At 44.1% G+C, this 19957-nt stretch overlaps 1 protein-coding gene across 21 annotated transcripts in view; it reads right to left on the bottom strand.

Moving 5' to 3' along the window:
• LOC127009076 (GRAM domain-containing protein 4-like) overlaps positions 1 to 19957 on the bottom strand; it is a 43740-nt gene that overhangs the window by 18912 nt on the left and 4871 nt on the right. For 4 of the 21 annotated variants that reach the window (XM_050881794.1, XM_050881796.1, XM_050881797.1 and 1 more), the window contains exon 3: positions 19488 to 19605. In XM_050881794.1, coding sequence (XP_050737751.1) covers positions 19488 to 19604 — 117 coding nt within the window. In that variant the 5' untranslated portion in view covers position 19605. Of the gene's footprint in view, positions 1 to 2410; positions 2463 to 4356; positions 5478 to 17236; positions 17753 to 19487; positions 19606 to 19957 lie in introns of those variants that run through there. The other 17 variants (XR_007761571.1, XR_007761572.1, XM_050881810.1 and 14 more) reach the window with 15 other exon arrangements.

Raw genomic sequence — 19957 nt, 5'->3', positions numbered from 1 at the left:
CGCCGATAAAAGTTACGTGAAAAAATATCTTCAAAACCACGTCTGGCTGGGAGCGTCACATAATTATTTCGCGTATAATTATCTTTTTTTTTTTTTTTTTGCAATTTATCATTCTTAATCGTCATTGCAATATCTTCCCTAATCGTAGTGTTTGGAGGGGGGAGGGTAGATGTATATACAGAGTGGCTGGTTTATTCACTCACTCATTATTTATTCATTCATATTGATAGATGAATAGATAGAATACTAGAGAGATAGAGAGATTATTGACCTCCATGTACCCTTCCTCACGTGTCCTTCCTGCTTCCCCTCATCCCTTACCTTTTTCCTTTCCCTCCTTCCCGTTGCGTCCCATCCCCTGCTCCTCCTCTCACCCCCTTTGCCTCCCCCTCCCTGCCGCTTTCTCGCTCCTCCATCACACCCAGAGTGGAGCGGGATGCAATTACAGCGTCGCTCAGCCACTCTGCGCGGCCTGTCACTAAGCCTTGTCAAAAACATCCCCTTAGAGGTTTCACAAAAGTCTCTTATGTCAAACTTTAAGTCCGTCCTAATTAGGCGCCACTGAACCAGGAAGAGAAATTCGTCCCTAATGAGTTGATGGAGCCCCCAAGAGTGTCTCGCGGCCGTGTTCCATTTCATTTAGCAATTCCCAATGTCTTCAGGCGGTGGGTGAGTGGTCAGCGTGCGGGCGCGTCATTCAAGAGGACCCGGGTTCGCATCCCACCCACTACCATAAGCGGACAGTTTTCAGTCACCGCCGAGTGGCCTAAGACTACCCACTTGTTGTCCTGAAGACCTCCTATCAACCCGGATTCAAGATTCTCTCTAATAGAGGATCAAAAATGAGCTCCGGGGTACAGCATGAGCCAAGCAAGATGGCACCACTATAAATGCTTGCCTGTACCATAACGGGCTGGGGCCGATCACCAGGACTCACCAAAAAATCCTACCGGCACCATAAGCGAAACATAAAAAATAAAAAATGTTACAAACTCAAAAATCAGCGGCAGCTTCTACGTAAACTGTTTTTCGCTTACGTTAAATTCTATATACTTCTTTTCCTCTTACTCTTCAACTTGGCTCCTCCTCCTCCTCCTCCTCCTCCTCCTCCTCCTCTTCCTCAGTGGTTGTCGCCCCTCGCCTCCTCCATACCTTCCCTCCTGTCACAGCCTCTTTCATCCCATCCTAAGCACCTGTTAACCCATTACCTGCCGCCACCTGCCACCCGGCACACACACACACACACACACACACACTCTACATCAGCATCCTTACCATACTCCTCTCTCTCTCTCTCGCTTTCCTCTCCCCCCCCCTCTCTCTCTCTCTCTCTCTCTCTCTCTCTCTCTCTCTCTCTCTCTCTCTCTCTCTCTCTCTCTCTCTCTCTCTCTCTCTCTCTCTCTCTCTCTCTCTCTCTCTCTCTCTCTCTCTCTCTCTCTCTCTCTCTCTCTCTCTCTCTCTCTCTCTCTCTCTCTCTCTCTCTCTCTCTCTCTCTCTCTCTCTCTCTCTCTCTCTCTCTTCTTCCTCCTTTCTTATTCCTCTATTATCACCCTCTTTCTTTTCTTCTCTCTGTTATCTTCGTCCTCTACTTTCCTTTCCTCCCTTTCTTCCTCCTTCGCCCTAACCTCCCTTATACGAACCAACGACCTCTCCTTCCCTTCCACTTCCATCGTCCCGTCCCGTGATGTAAATTGAATAAATAATGTTGAATCATGTAAATTCGCCGCGCCGGGCTGCGAGGGAAGGGAAGGTCGGAGTATAGGGGAATTGAATGGTAAATGCCAGAGTGAGGTACAGAGCGAGGCAGGGGTTCTAAGACTGTATTTCCCGATGGATTTTTTTTTTTCTTGGCGGGGCCTGATAGTCAACCCCTAGCCCATTGTGGCGCAGGCAAGTGTTTATTGTGGCGCCATCTTGCTTGTCTCATGCTGCCCCCGGAGCTCATCTTTCATCCTCTTTTTTTTTAGAGAGAGAGGATCTAGAGTCCTGGTTGATAGGAGGTCTTCAGGACATCATATGATTAGTCTTAGGCCACTTGGAGGTGACTGAAAAATCCCAGCTTGTGGCGGCGGGCGGGACGTGCCTCTAACCCATTACATAGCTTCAAGAAGGGTAGAACAGCAGCAGACGGCGCATGCATATGTCCCTGCATCACTATAAAAAAGGTCTCCCCTGCCACTAATGGGCTGGGGCCGACACCAAACCGCTGCCCCTCACCAAAACTTACCGACGGAGAGAAAGTTAAGGATGAAGTTTCGAATCCCTTACTGGTGGAGCTAAGACGTATTAGGCGGTAAAGCTCCTCTTTGATGGAGCAATTATGTTTTCAAGAGTTTCGAATTTCTATTATACTTGAAGGGAAAAGTTTTAAATTAAGTTTGTTGGAGAGAGGAAAGGTAACGAAACTCACCTTCAAATGTTCCATCTTGGGGTTACTCCTGATCAGGGCTCTCATTGCGGGGCTGTGGGGCGGACGGGGCGGGGCGGGGCGAAGGGCCGGGGCGGGGAATGGTGGAAAATGTCAAAACGTCGAAGAACGAAGAACGAGTACAAACACAGTAAACAGTTGTGCGCGGAGACCAGATAAGATGAAGGTGGTGGTGGTGGTGGTGATGGTGATGTGTGTGTGTGTGTGTGTGTGTGTGTGTGTGTGTGTGTGTGTGTGTGTGTGTGTGTGTGTGTGTGTGTGTGTGTGTGTGTGTGTGTGTGTGTGTTCGTGTGCGTGTGCCTGTCTGTCTTCCTGTATCTGTTTTTCTTTCTTTTTGTCAGATTGTAAGTCTGTCTGCCTCTCTGTCAGTCCGTCTTTTTCTCTTTAATTTCAGAGCAAGCAAACGTAAGCACTTTAAAGCTATGGGATGCAAACTGAGGGACCAATGAATCTATTAACATGGGATCTAAGCTCTTGTCTTAAGGGATCGGATGCTGTCGGTCAGTCTCTCTTCTCTTCAGTATTAGAGAGCAAACAAACTAATGCAATTGAAAGGGACCTATGAATCTATAAACATGGGATCCAACCTGTTGTCTTAAGAGATCGGATCAAATACTACCAGGCTCAGGTCTAGCTATTCGAGGTGTGTCAGGGCGGTGCTCAGTCTAAACATACTGTACCGTTCCCAAACACTATTTAACCTGTTGACCTAGAAACACAGGAGTCAGCCTTGTGTTTGTATGGCAGTGGTGTTAGGAAGCTTATGTTCAGGGAAGGTTGCGAGCGAGGCTGTAAACATAGAATCAGAAAAGAAAGTAGGTTGTAGCGGACGAAGGTTTAGATTAGTGGTAGTAGTAGTAGTAGTAGTAGTAGTAGTAGTAGTAGTAGTAGTAGTTGTTGTTTCTGTTGTAGTAGTGGTGGTTTCAGCGGGCAGTGTGTTGTAATAGAAGTAGTAGTAGTAGTAGTAGTAGTAGTAGTAGTAGCAGTAGTAGAAGTAGTAGTAGTCGTGGGGAGTTAGGTATCCTAGGAGAGATTGGGCGAGCGTGACTTCCTGCGGCCGATATATTGCCAAGGACGAGGCGAATGAGGCGAATCTGAGGCGGCCACTGCAGGAACGAGGAACATAACTCTTAGATTAGTCGTCTCGGGGTCTGGCGGAGGAGACAAATGGAGGGCAAAGGAAGACTGAGAGAGGGAGGAAACGTGCGGCGGAGGAAAAAGAACAGAATTACAACGTAAAAGTGAGAGAAAAAGAAATATATGGGGAATGGAAATGTCTTGAGGAAGGAGACAAATGGAGAGCAAGGGAAGACTGAGAGAGAGGGAGGAAGCGTGCAAAGAAGAAATAAAGGACCGAAATAAAACGTAAAAGAGAGAGAAAAAGAAGTATATGGAGAATGGAAATGTCTTGAGGAAGGAGACAAATGAAGGCCAAGGGAAGACTGAGAGAGGGAGGAAGCGCGCAAATAAGAAATAAAGGACCGAATGAGAATGTAAGGGAGAAAAAGTGAATCAGGAAAAGGAATGGCTTGAGGAAGGGAGGGAAACTTGTACCAAAGGGAGGAAAAAGTTAACGTTGGAAAATGAGAAGAGTTTAGGGTGTAAAAATCTATACCAAAGGAAAGAGAACTAATTAAACGTAGAAAAGGGGGAAGGAAAGTTTAACACGAGCGCAGAAATGAGGTTTAAGTGATAAAAAAAAATATATAATGGAAATCGTTGGACTGAAAAATTAATCAGATATGAACGTAAAACTGGAAAATACGAGGAGAAAAGGTTTTAATGGTCCGTGGTGGTGATGGTGATGGTGGTGATGGTGGTGAAGGGAGCTGATTGGTTGGTGTAGGAAGTAAAGGGAGAGAGAGAGAGAGAGAGAGAGAGAGAGAATGGAGGGGGGGGACGAAAACTCACAAAGGAGAAAGTCTTACCAAGAGTTACATTTCACTTATCATTTTTTTTTCTGGTGGTATTTTTTTTTTTTTTTTTTTTTTTTTTACATTTTCTTATTAAATTATGGTCCGTTTCTTCTTCTTTTAATTTTTCAGCGGGTTACATTGCACTTGCTTTCTTTCTCTGTCTCTCTCTTTATCTCTTACTAACACTTATATATCTGCACTTAACCACTTTTTATATATTTTTTTTCTCATCAATTTTCTTCTTTTGTTGCTCTGCCTCAATATTTTCTTCTTTTGCTTTTCAGTGGGTTATATTTCACTTGTTTTCTCTCTCTCTCTCTCTTTCTCTCTTTCCTTATCGCAATCTCTTACTTACTCATATTTCTTATTTTTCTCTTCAATTTTTTACTTTCGTTTCTGTCTCAATATTTTTTTTTCTTTTGTTTTTCAGTGGGTTATATTTCACTTGTTTTCTCTCTCTCTCTCTTTCTCTCTTTCTTTATCGCAATCTCTTACTTACTCATATTTCTTATTTTTCTCTTCAATTTTCTTCTTTCGTTTCTGTCTCAATATTTTCTTCTTTTGCTTTTCAGTGGGTTATATTTCACTTTTTTTTTCTCTCTCTCTTTCTCTTTCTTTGTCGCAGTCTCTTACTTACTCTTATTTACCTTCACTTAGCTTTACTTTTTGTTAAATTTCTTTCTCTTCCTTTCTATGCTTTTTCTTTTTCTCAGTTTCAAGCTTTTTCTTCAGTGTCTCTCTTTATCGCAATCTCTTACTCTTACTTATTTTTACTCAGCTTCACTTTCTATTGTTTTCCTCGTCTATTTTCTATACTTTTGATTCTCTGTTTCATTATTTTCTTCTATTTTCTTTTTTTTCGTCTTTTTATCAATCGTTGGCGTAAGTTATTTTCAGTTTTTGTGGTAATATTTTCCTTTCTTTGTTTCTTGGAGTTTTAAGTTTTTTTTATTTATCATTATCTAGTTCAGGTATCTCAAAGGTCTTCTTTTATGTCAAACACTGTAACCTTTTATTAATTTATCTTCTATTTCCGTGTAGCGAAAAACTTTTATTTTATGTCACTGTAACCTTTTCTTAATTTCTCTTCTATTTTCGTGTGGCGAAGAATAAAACCTTTAGCTCGCGTATAGCTGGAAGTTAAAAAAAAAAAAAAGGTTGTTGATGTGAGAGCCGAAAGCGTCTGACAATGCCGACCTTCGCACCCTTTATGACGCAGATACTTTGCCAAACTTCCGCAAGGCCCATGAAAAAACACCCTTGGAAATCCCAGCAACAACTTCTACGAGAGCCTTTCTAGCTAGATGTAGCTTACTAAAGTGTCGAAACCCTTGAGAATCTTGTTATAACTCACTTTTAAGGCTACAGTCGTGTTGTCAGGAGTGTTTTTTTCCCTTCTTGGCGCAGCAGAACTACCGCCAGGGTCATGAGAAACCACCCATAGAAATCCCAGCAACAGCTTCTAAGAGAGCCTTTTTAGACAGGTGTACTTGAATGTCGAAGCGTTTGAGAACACGGACGCACGCAACGTTACCAGATTACTCAAATAAAACCACTCATGAAAATCCCAGCAACAACATCTACGAGAGCCTTTTCAAATAGATATACTAGATTGTCGAAACGTTTGAGAATACAGACCCAAGCAACGTTACCATTTTATCCTAGTTAGCACACTGTATTTTAAAGTTTTTCACCCATAGCTACTGGAAAAAGTCACTAATAATTATCCCTTGCAACCGTAACTATAAATAAATCTTGTTATTGGGGTGTAGGAAACAGTTTTGGGTGATTGAAACTGATAAACACAATGTTCTAAAGCCAGTATTCTTAATCATATCGGCGCCTCAGATCGCCTGTTTGAAAAGCCTCTCGTGGAAGTTCCTGGGATTTTCAGGGACTGTTTTGTGATTCTAGGGATAGTTTTACACGGCATATGCACCTTGAGCGGGGAAAACCACCCATGAAAACCCGATTATTAACCTTCTCTGTGACCTTGGGAAACAGTCGTCACGAGAGCCCAATACGTTTAATAATGTGACTATACCTACGACAATCTGACAGCGCTATAAGACCCTCGAATCCGGCCCCACTAGCCTTTATAATTAGCACATATATATTTCCTGAACACCAACATAGACGCTTTCCTTGCTCCGATGATTCCCTCTCCACCTTCCCCCGACACCAGGCGAGACGGGAGATCATATTTTTCAAGGATGTATAATGGAAAAAAGAGAAAAATAGATCAGGAACGAGGAGGAGGAGGAGGAGGAATAGGGAGAAAACTGAAATTTATACAATTGATATGTATGAAACGAAGCCTTGACCCGTGTGATACGATCAGAGAGAGAGAGAGAGAGAGAGAGAGAGAGGAAGAAAGAAAGAGTGAAGAAGGAAGAAAGGAAGAGGCAGAAAGAGGAAGAAAGAAGAGAGAGAGAGAGAAGAGAAGAAGAGAGAGAGAGAGAGAGAGAGAGAGAGAGAGAGAGAGAGAGAGAGAGAGAGAGAGAGGAGAGGAGAGGAGAGAGAGAGGGAGGGGGGAACGTGTAGGCTGGAGGGAAAAGGAGGAGGAAAGGAGGGAGGGAGGGAGGAGGAAGGAAAGAAGGAGGAGGAGGGAAAGGAGGGAGGAGGAGGAGAGAGAGAGGAGAGAGAGATAGAGAGAGAGAGAGAGAGAGAGAGAGAGAGAGAGAGAGAGAGAGAGAGAGAGATGTAATAAAGAATAATGTCGGAAAAGCAGAGAAAAAAAAGAAAATGAATGAATGAAAAGAAAGAATTATTTTTTTTTTGTCTTTCCTTCTTCCTTCCTTCCTTCCTTATTTCCTTCTTTGTTGCCTAATTCTTTCTTCCTTTCTTTCTCTATTCCCTCCCTCCTTTCTTTCCTTCTCTTTCTTTGTAATTCTTCTTTCATTCCTATTTTTTCCACTCCTTTTTTTTCCTTTTCCTCTCCTCCTTTCTTTTCTTTCCTCAGTATTTTCTTTTTCTTTCGTCCTTCCTTTCTTCATCTGTTCCCTCCTTCCTTCCTTCCTTTCCTTCTCTTTCTTTTTACTTTATTTCATTCCTCTCCATTCGTTTCCATTCCTTTTTTTTCCTCTTCTCAATATTTCTTTTTTCTTTCTTTTTCCTTTTCCTTTCTTATCTTTTTCTTCCTTTTTCTTCCCTTCCCGTTTATTTTTCATCATTTCTCTTTAATTTTCTTTCATTCTTTTCTAATTTCTTCCACTCCTTTTTTCCTCTTTTCCTCCTTTCTTTCCTTTCCTCAATATTTCCTCTTTCTTCCTGTTTTCCTTTCTCTACTCCCTTTTCTTCTTCGTTTCTCCATTCCTTTCTTTTTTTCTTTCTTTCCTTTTCTTTCTTTAATTTTCTTCACATTATTTTCTGTTTTCTTCCATTCCTTTTTTTTTTTCGCTTCCATCCCTCTTTCTTTCCCTCCTTCTCTCGTTACTTTCTTTCCCGGTATTTTTCTTTAGTTTTTTTTAATAACACTTTTTCTTCTATCCTTTTCTTCGTCTCCTTTTCATTTCCTCATTTCCTTTTCCTTTTTCATCTTCATCCTTTCTTTTCCTTTCTCTTTTTTTCTCTCTTTACATTTCTCTATTCCTCTACTCAATTATTTCTACATCTCTTTTACGTCTCTACAGTTTAATTTTTTCCGTTCCCTTGGCGTCACGCTTCATCGTTTCCTTTTCCCTTCTTTTTTTCCTCCTTTCTTTTCCTTTCTTTCCTATTTCTCTCCCATTATATTTTTTCTCTATTCCTCCATGCAATTATTTCTACTTTTCTTTTCCGTCTCTACAGTTTTCTTTTTTCCCTTCCCTTGGTGTCACGCTTATAAGTCAGGTGTTGGCAGGGCAAGAGGAGCTCAGCGAGGACTATTTTTGGCAGCCGGGTTCACCTTTTTCCTGCCCTTTTTATACCTCTCCGTGTTTTTGTAATTTTCCTTCCCTTCCTGCCCCGAGAATTTAACTTAATGACTTCTCGCTGCCAAGAAAATAAGTGTCGCTGATTTATGGGTTTGATTATTTGTTTGTTTGACCTGTATTTTATTTATTTACTTTTGTTTTTTGTTTGATTGTTTGTTTTTGTTTTGTTTTTTGCGACGCGTGACGCATGTTTTTTTTTTTTTTTATTGTGCCCATGTTAATTTTTTTGTGTGTGTTTACTGCTACTACTGTTACTACTACTACTACTACTACTACTACTACTACTACTGCGACTACTACTACTACTACTGCTACTGCTGCTACTTTTACTACTACTACTACTACTACAACCACTAAGCCGTACTACTACTACTACTACCATTACTACTACTACTACTACTACTACTACTACTACTACTACTACTACTACTACTACTACTACTACTACTACTACCACTAATAATAATAATAATAATAATAATAATAATAATAATACACCCTTGCTATTTTTTTTTTTTTGCCTTGTAATTTTAAAGAATTCAATATTCCATTCTCTCCTTCCTCCTCCTCTTCCTCCTCCTCCTCCTCCTCCTCTCCCTCCTCTCTTCTCTCTCTCTCTCTCTCTCTCTCTCTCTCTCTCTCTCTCTCTCTCTCTCTCTCTCTCTCTCTCTCTCTCTCTCTCTCTCTCTCTCTCTCTCTCTCTCTCTCTCTCTCTCTCTCTCTCTCTCTCTCTCTCTCTCTCTCTCTCTCTCTCTCTCTCTCTCTCTCTCTCTCTCTCTCTCTCTCTCTCTCTCTCTCTCTCTCTCTCTCATGTTAGTAAAGGTAAGCTATTGACTTGCCTCCTTCCAAAATGTTCCCGTCAAGAGGAGGAGGAGGAGGAGGAGGTGGAGGAGCAGGAGGATGCGGTGGAGGTGGTAGTGGTGGTGGTGGTGGTGGAGGAGTTGAAGGAGGAGAAGGAGGGTGCAGGAGTAGGAAGAAGGAGAGGAAGAGGAAAATTTCTACTATAATTTAGCAACAACATTCTTTCATTTTTCTATTTACTTTTCTTTATCTTGCCGTGTGTGTGTGTGTGTGTGTGTGTGTGTGGGTGTGGGTGTGGGTGTGGGTGTGTGTGTGGGTGTGTATGTGGGTGTGGGTGTTTACCAAAACTCATTCATTTCTAAATAACCAAGAGAGAGAGAGAGAGAGAGAGAGTCAGACTTCCATTGCAATCTAAATGAAGAACGAGAGAGAGAGAGAGAGAGAGAGAGAGAGAGAGAGAGAGAGAGAGAGAGAGAGAGAGAGAGAGAGAGAGAGAGAGTGTTGTGTGTGTGTGTGTGTGTGTGTGTGTGTGTGTGTGTGTGTGTTTCTGTTTCTCTGTGGTACAATCCCAAACACACACACACACACACACACACACACACACACACACACACACACACACACACACACGTTTGACCCTTCCCTTTGACATTTGACCCGACGAGCAGCTCTCCTCCACAGCTCCCTCCTTCCCTCCCTCTCCTCTTTTCCTCTCTCTTTCCCTTCTCACCTTCTACTTGTCATCTTCCTCCCTCCCTCCTCCCCCTTTCTCTCCTCTCCCCCATCACTTCTCTGTCCTCCATCACCCCCTCTTTCTCTCTCTCTCTTTCTCTTACTCTTTTATTTATCAAGGGCATAGCACGAAGAGGAAATAGGGTAAAGACGAAGGTATAATTGTTGGAGGAGAAAAAGCAGTAATGGTCATATTCTTCAACATCTCGGTCCGCAAGCACACGTATTTAATAAAGCTTTCATAGGAGTTGTGGGCATTACCAGGGGTAGCTTTATGACCCTGGAGATATTTCAAGCATCCTTCTATACCATGAACCTGAAAAAACGACTCATTAGAACCCGACTGATCTCCTTTTTGGCCTTCGGAAATGCCGGATGTGAAGGGCGCAAGCGTCTGAGCATACCGACAGGAGTGTACAGTCGTATTGTGTTGGTTCGTTGATTCTTCTGATGTAGTTGTTTTGTATCGAACCTCTCTCTCCTTAGGTCCATATTCTTATACCTATCGGGCTCCCATTACGGCTGTTTTCCATGGCCACAGAGAAGATTAATCGGGTTTTCGTTGGGTGATTTTCCCGTTCAAGATGCAGCAGTCGGGTAAAACAATCACTGGGGTCGCCAAACAGTCCATGGAAGCCCCAGCAACTTCTACGAACGAGAGGCTTCTCAAACAGGCGAACTGAGATGTCGATACGTTTAAGAGTTCGGGTTTTGATCCTCCCTCAGTTTTTTTCTCTTCCTAATCCGCCCAGCTCTCCTTTTCTCTCCTCTCCTCCATTTCTCCATTAAAGAAAGGAAAAATAGTTGTAAGCTCATCTTAACTTGGTAATGAGTGATAGCTTGGAATAAGGCTGAAAGAGTTTGAGAGAGAGAGAGAGAGAGAGAGAGAGAGAGAGAGAGAGAGAGAGAGAGAGAGAGAGAGAGAGACCCAAAAAAAAGGCATATAAAGCAAATGAATTTAATGAGAAAGAGTTTAGAAAATTAAAAAAATACAAGACTGGAAGCGTAAAAAAGAAGAGAGAGAGAGAGAGAGAGAGAGAAACACACACACACACACACACACACACACACACACACAGAGAGAGAGAGAGAGAGAGAGAGAGAGAGAGAGAGAGAGAGAGAGAGAGAGAGAGAGAGAGAGAGAGAGAAAAAAACAAACAAACAAAAAAAAAAAAAAAAAAATATATATATATATATATATATATATATATATATATATATATATATATATATATATATATATATAAACCAAATAACATTATAAAAAGAAAATGGTTTAAGAAAATGTAAAAAAAAATAGATTAAAAGGAGAAAAACAGAGACAGACACGAGGCGGTGAAGGTGACTGAGTGGAGAAGGAGGAGGAGGGAAGGTGATCGATGTGACGGTGGTGGTGGTGGTGGTGGTGGATGGAAGGGGGGAGGTAGTGTGACCGTTGACAAGGCAATCCACACCTCTCCCACTCTGTTTACACCATTTCCTCATCATATCATTTACTTTATTATCTTATCACTCATTTATTTCTATGAGTCTTGTCGTGTCTCTAAAGCCTCTATCCTCAGACGTCTCCGCCCCGCACATCAGCTATTTCCTAAGGCCAAAGAGGCATGCTGGCTGGTGCGCCTTTAACGTAGCTTTTCCAACACACACACACACAGAGAGAGAGAGAGAGAGAGAGAGAGAGAGAGTGACCCTAAAGAGAAAGAGATAGTTCTAATGTTCTTTATGCTCTCTCTCTCTCTCTCTCTCTCTCTCTCTCTCTCTCTCTCTCTCTCTCTCTCTCTCTCTCTCTCTCTCTCTCTCTCTCTCTCTCTCTCTCTCTCTCTATCTCTCTCTATCTAACTATATATATATATATATATATATATATATATAAAAATATATATATATATATATATATATATATATATATATATATATATATATATATATCAGGCCTCTCTTTTTTGTTCCATTTCTCATATTCTTATCTCACCTCCTTCCTTACACTTCTTCCTCCACTCCTCCACAAAGCCTCCTTCCTCCCTCCCTTCCTCCTTCTCTCCTCTTCTCTCCTCTCATTCCTCCCCATCCACCTCACCCTCTCCAGCTAACACGAACAATGGCCTCCTCCTCTTCCTCCTGTTCCTTCTCCTCCTCCTCCTCCTCCTCCTCCTCCTCTTCCTCCTCGTCTTTTCGCACGGTGTCACTCCTTCCTTCCCGCTCCCAGCCCAGCGCTCCGAGATAAGGCACAACAAAGGCCTCAGTCATTCGCCCTCGGGAACCCCAAAGGAGGGCTCGCAGTAGGCTGGTTGGCGCGCAGAGATGCAATGCGCTTATCGACTCACTGACCTTTTTGGGGTTGGTGAAAGGTGAAGTGGTGGGGGGAGAGAGAGAGAGAGAGAGAGAGAGAGAGAGAGAGAGAGAGAGAGAGAGAGAGAGAGAGAGAGAGAGAGAGAGAGAGAGAGAGAGAGAGAGAGAGAGAGAGAGAGAGAATGAAGAGGAAAGTGCACTGGGTTTGTGGGATTCGCGAAGGAGAATTCAGAAGATTTTGTGGGATTGAGCTCTCTTTGCCGGGAATTCGGGGCGTGTTTTTGTGGGATTCAATTCTCTCTCTGGGTATGTTGATAGGATTGTGTATAAGTGAGGGTCGTGTGACAGGAGGAGGAAGGAAAAGGAGGAGGATTAGGAAAAGAGAAGGGTGAGGAGGAGGAGAAGGATAACAAGAAAAAGAAAAAGAGGAGGAAGAGGAGAGGAACTAGGAAAAGAAAAATAAAGAGGAGAAGGAGGAAGAGGAAGAAGAGGAGAATGAAAATAGGATAGAACGATGAGGAATAGGAGAAGAAAGAATAGAATATCACATAGAAAGAAAGGTGAGGACAGAAGGAATTAAGGTAAGGTAAGGAAATGGAAGGGGAGGAAAGAAACTGAAGGGAAGAAGGAAGGGAATAGCTACTTACTGAGGACGAGGAGGGAAGGGCGAAAGGACTAACACATCACCATACAAATGACGCCCTTGTGGACCTCCTGGTGGCCGGGTGTGTGTGTGTGTGCATGTGTGTGTGTGTGTGTTTGTGTGTGTGTGAGAGAGAGAGAGAGAGAGAGAGAGAGAGAGAGAGAGAGAGAGAGAGACAGGCTGCAAGGACGTTAAAACTCACATTGACCTTCATTTTCTAACTTGAAACAGAGAGAGAGAGAGAGAGAGAGTCACTTACTTCCTAAACTTAAACTTGAGAAAATACATGACATATAAAAAGAGAATCTGTTCCTTGTGCGAGCCGAAAGTTAAGAGGAAATTACTGAAGCGGAAATCAGAAGAGGAGGAGGAAGAGGAGGAGGAGGAGGAGGAGGAGGAGGAGGAGAAGAATGAGTTGACCCGATACTAAGTTGTGAGGAAGTAAAGTGAGGGAAGAAGAAAGAGGAGAAAAGGGAAGGAAAAGAGAAAGAAAGGAAAAAGATTAACCAAGAAAATGAGAAAATGTAGGAAATCGAGATTGAAGAAAAAGTTAAAGAAATGAGAAAGTTTAGAAGATAGTGTATAAAATATTGGGGGGGGGGGGGAGGTACGTGTGTGTGTATGTGTGTGTGTGTGTGTGTGTGTGTGTGTGTGTGTGTGTGTGTGTGTGTGTGTGTGTGTGTGTGTATCTATCTATCTATCTATTTTTATTACAGTTTATTTGCCTCATTTTTTCCTCCTCCTCCTCCTCCTCTTCCTCCTCTTCCTCTCAGCTCTCCTTTCCTTCTTCCATCTCTCCTTTCTTTCCTTTTCCTTCTCCTACCTCTTTCCTCCTAATTATCTTTTTTTTTCTTTCCTCCTCCTCCTCGTCTTCCACCTCCTCCTCCTCCTTCTCCTCCTCCTCCTCCTTCTCCTCCTCCTCTTATCTCATCCTCATTTCCTTCCCATCACCTTCATCTTCCTCCTCTCATCATGTTATTAGCCTCGGTTAATTAATCTTATTTTTTAGTTTTTTTTTCATTTCCCTTCCTTCGTTCTTTTCTTCTTCTTCTTCCTCCTCCTCCTCCTTCTCTTCCTCTTCCCTCTATTCTTCTCCTTCGTCCTTCTTCTTTCACTCTTCGTTTTTATTTCTTTTATTCCTGTTATTCTCTTCTTCTTTTCCTTGTTTTTGTTTCTTTTTTGCCTCCTTTTTCAGCTTTTCTTTTTTCTCGTTCTTTGTTCTCGTTTTTCCTCCTTCTCCTTCTCCTCCTCCTCCTCTTTCCTCGTTATTCATTGCCTTTATTCCTTCCTATTCTATTTGTTTTCTCATTGCCCTCATCCTCCTCCTCCTCCTCTTCCTCCTCCTCCTCCGCCCATTTCCTCGTCGCCATCCTTCACTTCCCTATCAGGACGTCACTATCTCGAGGGTGAAATATCATCGGTGGTAACAAGACTCCCTCCTGGACGAGAAGTTTTTTTCCCTCTTCGCCAAGTTAAAAACTCGGTATTGTGTTGTCAGACCCTTCCACCCCTCACATCAACGGTCCTAATGAGTGTTTTTAGGTTCATGGCACAGAAGAAGGGTCAAACTATCACCAGGGTCATAAAATTACCCTGGAAGTGTTCAAAACGCCTATACGAAAGCCTTGTCAAATATGTGTACTTGGGCGGCGCTTCCACCCTCACATCAGTGGTTATAATGAGTGTTTTTAGGTTCATGGCACAGAAGAAGGGTCAAACTACCACCAGGGTCATAAAACTACCCCTGGAAGTGTTCAAAGCGCCTATACGAAAGCCTTGTCAAATATGTGTACTTGGGCGGCGTTTCCACCCCTCACATCAGCGGTTATAATGAGTGTTTTATAGGTTAATGGCACAGAAGAAGGGTCAAACTATCACCAGGGTCATAAAACTACCCCTGGAAGTGTCCAAAACGCCTATACGAAAGCCTTGTCAAATATGTCTGTGCTTGGGCAGCGAAATGTTTAAGAATATGACGATGGTTATGAATCTGAATATGATTTCTCTCTCTCTCTCTCTCTCTCTCTCTCTCTCTCTCTCTCTCTCTCTCTCTCTCTCTCTCTCTCTCTCTCTCTCTCTCTCTCTCTCTCTCTCTCTCTCTCTCTCTCTCTCTCTCTCTCTCTCTCTCTCTCTCTCTCTCTGTTTCTCTCATCCCTGTCTTTCCTCATTCCTCCTTGGTTCCTTCCTTCCTCCTTTTCCTCCTTCCTTCCTCCTCTCAATCTCCTTTCCCTTCCTTCATTCCGTCCTCGCCCACCTCTCTCTCCGCGCCTTCACTCTCCTCTCCTCCTACAAGTTCTATATTTAGTTTAATGGCGCTCGTCAGCAAACTTCCAGCGGCGCTTAACCCTTCGAGATCATTTTTCTGCTCGCGCGCACTTCACCTCGTTTGACATTCCCTCGCCCCGCCCACTTGGATATATTTTTCCTAAGCTCCGGGTTCTGTTGACAGCGCCCACTCATTCAAACTAGCCGTCCATTCACGTCAAAGCTGGGACAGAGAGAGAGAGAGAGAGAGAGAGAGAGAGAGAGAGAGAGAGAGAGAGAGAGAGAGAGAGAGAGAGAGAGACCTTCATCTATGTTGTTTGCATTCCTAACTGGCTTCTACACACACACACACACACACACACACACACGTGATATTTATTATTAATCACTTGATCTTACCTTCTTCCTTCCTCCCTCCCTCTCCTTCCCTATTTCCTTCTGTCCACCCTTCTTTCTTCCATTCCTCCTTTTTCCTCCCTTTCTACCTCCCTCCATCTCTCCTTTCCTCCCTCCCTCCCTCGTTCCCTCTTTCCATTCTTCTTTCATTTCTTTCCTCTCCTTCCCTCCATCCAACGTTCCCTCTCTTTCTCTCCCTTCCTCTCTATTTTTACCTCCCTCCACCTCTCCTAGCTTCTCATCTCTCTCTCTCTCTCTCTCTCTCTCTCTCTCTCTCTCTCTCTCTCTCTCTCTCTCTCTCTCTCTCTCTCTCTCTCTCTCTCTCTCTCTCTCTCTCTCTCTCTCTCTCTCTCTCTCTTCTCTCCACTGTCTTCGCCTTTCTCTCCTTCCCTTCCTCTCCCTTCCTTCCCTTTCCACCCTTCCTTCCTTCCTTCCGTCCGTCAAGTCACGTCTCGACACCCAACGCTATGAGAACTAAAAGGCTTGATACGCCCCCCAGCCAACCCTTGTTGGGCCACATCTCACGCTGCACGCCTCACGGAAACAGGGTTTGCTAATCCCCGGGTGAGAATTGCGTGTGTGTGTGTGTGTGTGTGTGTGTGTGTGTGTGTGTGTGTGTGTGTGTCATCACTTCATGAAACCCTACAAATCTTGTTCGCACACACACACACACACACACACACACACACACACACACACACACACACATGAGCGCGCGCGCGAACTTTTACCGATTATAGAATACAGCACCACATTAATCAACTTTTCCTCCTCCTCCTCCTCCTCCTCCTCCTCCTCCTTTTCCTCCTTCTCTGTCTCCCCTTTCCACCCCAATATTTTATCCTCCAGGGACGAAATTTAAAGTTGTAACACAAGGCTTTATAGAGGAGGAGGAGGAAGAGGAAGAAAAATGGAAACAAACAGCATACGAAAGGGAAGAAAAGTGTACCAGTTTATATAAAAGAGGAGGAGGAGGAGGAGAAGAAGGAGGAGGAGGAGGAGGAGGAAGATAAAAAAAAATCGACAAGAAAGAAGCAGAGAAGGAAAAGATGGTTGTGATGACTATGGTGGTGGTGGTGGTGGTGGTGGTAAAGGAATCTAATGAGGTGCAGAATAATGAGATGTGTATTTCTCTCTCTCTCTCTCTCTCTCTCTCTCTCTCTCTCTCTCTCTCTCTCTCTCTCTCTCTCTCTCTCTCTCTCTCTCTCTCGTATCAAATAAACAAACTCAAGCATTTACAAACATTTCTAAGCACGCGCACGTAAGGAGAGGAGGAAAAATAAAAGATGAGAGGGAGAGGAAGGAAGAGGAGGAGGAGGTGGAGGAGGAGGAGGAGGAGGAAATGATAAGATAGTTGCCGAAGCGAGTGTCACAAGTGTATGTGTGTGTGTGTGTGTGTGTGTGTGTGTGTGAGACAGACAGACAGACAGACAGAAAGACAGACAGAATAATCAGTTTCGTAATCCACAGCCACCACCACCACCACCACCTCCACCTCCACCACCTCCAATGCTGTCATCCCTAGCAAACACCATCACCACCACCACTTAAAGGCGTTACTCTCCCATCAACACCAGTCGGTCACTCACACAGTCAGCCACCCACTCAGTCAGTCAGTCAGCCACTCAGTCAGCCACTCACCCAGTCAGTCAGTCAGTCAGCCACACAGTCAGCCATCCACCCAGTAGTCAGTCAGTCAATCAAGCCAGTCTGTCTGATTGTATTTACCTCATTATTTGACACACACACACACATCCTACCCCTCTCAAGCTCCTTATTATACTACACTGCAGTCCACGCAGTCACGAATTTCTCCCACCCAACGAATACATTACAATTATAACCGTACTTTTTGAGGCTTTTTCTACCTTGCTTCACCCTCCGAGGCGCTTAAAGGTGTGTGTTTGTTTGTCTCCGTACTCGTGTCCTCTCCAAGCGTTGCGTCACATGAGGTTAAAGAAATCGATGGATATTTACACAGAATCGGAGCACTGAATGAGTAAGCAAGCATACGAATGTCATTTATGTTTCTCTCTATATGGTTTTGTACATTTCCTAACGCGTAGACATATCAAGGAGTCGTTTATCACTATACGTATGTTCCTTCGGGGTGTCAGGGCTTGCTAGGGTATGGTATTAAGGGGTATTTACACGGGGTAGCAGCAGGGAATAGGTTTAACGGAGCGGGGTGTACGGAGCGCCGAGCAGCCCTTCTCGCCCGCCGTCCGACACTATTGAGTGTCCGCGACCAACTGGGTGAGTCTGTCTGCTTGGAAACCCCCAGCAGTCAGGCACCGCTTCCTCCTCCTCATCATCATCATCGGCGTCGTCGCCCTGTACCTGTAGCTGAACCTAATCCTCCTCCTCCTCTTCCTCCTCCTCCTCTCTCTTCCTTATGCAAACTTGCCTCTCTCCTCCTCCTCCTCCTCCTCCTCCTCTTTCTCCTTTCATTCACATTGTTCATGAAAAGCGCCGCCTGAAGCAACAGCCGACTCGCAAGAATGTCATACTCCTCCTCCTCCTCCTCCTCTTCCTCCTCCTCCCCTTTCTTCGTCTACAAAGGGGAGGGAAGACGGAGAAGAGAGAAGAGGAATAAAAGAAAATAAGAGAAGGGGAAGAATGAGGAGGAAAGAAGGGGAGAAAGAAGAAGGAGGCAGGGAGAAGAGGAGAGAAGAATGAAAGGAGAGAAAGAAGGAGATGGGAGGATGAGGCAAGGGTGGGAGAGGAGGAAGAAAGAAAGGGGAGAAGGAAAAGAGAAGAAAGAAAGGATGGGGAAGGAAAAGAGGAATAAAGGGGAAACAGGGAAGGGGAGCGGAGGAGGACATGTTTCATTCATGTCTGGAACACGTTTAGGGTCTAGGCATCTTCATTTGGGGGCGAAATTGACCTCTCTTTTGGCCACCCTCCTAAACTCTTTATACAGGGGCAGTGATTCGCGGGCTTTTTCCTCATCATTATTAGTTTTTGTTTTTTTCTGCCTTTGAGCTGCTTCCTTTACACAGTGAGGGGTGTGACAGGGGTGATGGGCCTTCCTAACCCCTGCCACTTGGTTCTTATACAGTGCACCAGGCAGGGGACACAGTGAGGGGCGTGACAGGGGTGATGGGCCTTCCTAACCCCTGCCACTTGGTTCTTATACAGTGCACCAGGCAGGGGACACAGTGAGGGGCGTGACAGGGGTGATGGGCCTTCCTAACCCCTGCCACTTGGTCCTCATGAGCCCGCGAAGTGTTACCACGGGCGGTGCGGGGAGCGGCAATGCAGAGCTTCCCTTTAACACACCCAATGTTTACGACGACCAACCACCTCAAACAGTCGTGTATTATTTGTATCCTTGGCCTGTCTTCTGTCCCCTCCTCCTCCCCCTCCTCCTCCTCCTCCCCACTTGTCTCCCATCCTCCCTTCCCGTTTTCTCTTCTCTCCTCATCTCTTTTTCTCCCTCCTCCGTTTCTCTCATTTTTCCTTTCCTTCCCTTCCCCATCTTACCTCTCTTTTCTGTCTCTTTCTCTTCTCTCCTCTCTAAACTTCCTCTCCCTTCTTCCTCTTCCTCCTCCTCTTTCCTCTTCCTCTTCTCTCTTATCTCCTCTCCCGGCAAAGCGAGAGAGAGAGAGAGAGAGAGAGAGAGAGAGAGAGAGGAGAGGGAGGAGAGGTAAGGGAGATAATTAGCGCGTGAGAGAAACTGAAATACGAAATTACACAAAAAAAGATTCTAATACTTTTTTGCTTTTTGCTTTCCATATCTTTCGGTTTTATTTTATTTTTGCTGTGTGTGTGTGTGTGTGTGTGTGTGTGTGTGTGTGTGTGTGTGTGTGTGTGTGTCGCTACAGGACAACAACCCTCACGGTGTTAAAACGACTCACCCCTCTTCCCGAAAGCTCTTACCCAAGCAGGAGGTCCCTTAAAGCAGCGAGGGACAGGGGGAACAGTTGACATCCCGCGAATACTCATTCAAAACGTGCGGACTAATTGGCGAGGACACTCTGTACTTGAACACTTAAAGACTGCGTACGAATAGACCTGCAAACTCTATGATCACTTAAGTAAGAGCGCTAGTTGAAATTAGCGAAGATCAGTTACTCCTACAAGAATCGAATCCTCACCTCGAAGTCGGGATCTAGCAGGGAGGAGGAGGAGGTGTGGGCCGCCGCGTGCGTCGGGGACTGGCTCTCCGCCGCCCCCTCGCTGCGCAGACGACTCCTGATGGCCCGGGCGGACATCCTGGAGGAGGCGGGAGGGCGTGAGGTGATGGGGGGGATCGAGGGGGAGGATGATGGTGGTGATGGTGGTTGTGGTGGTGGTTGTTTTGGTGGTGGTAATGTTGGGGATGGTTGTGATGGTTATTATTATTATTATTATTATTATTATTATTATTATTATTATTATTATTATTATTATTATTATTATTATTATCATTATCATTATTATTATTATTGTTAGTAGTAGTAGTAGTGTTGTTGTTGTTGTTGTTGTTGCTGCTGCATTAGCGCTGATATTTACAGCCAGAAATTCCGCGTTATTAGGAAAAAAATTGTGTAGGATGTCAGGAAAAGATCAAAGACATGGATGAGGA

Source organism: Eriocheir sinensis, chromosome 39 (assembly GCF_024679095.1).
Source record: "Eriocheir sinensis breed Jianghai 21 chromosome 39, ASM2467909v1, whole genome shotgun sequence".
Taxonomy (NCBI): domain Eukaryota; kingdom Metazoa; phylum Arthropoda; class Malacostraca; order Decapoda; family Varunidae; genus Eriocheir; species Eriocheir sinensis.
The sequence above is the reverse complement of the archived record's forward strand: the minus strand, read 5'-3'. Positions and strand labels throughout refer to the sequence as shown.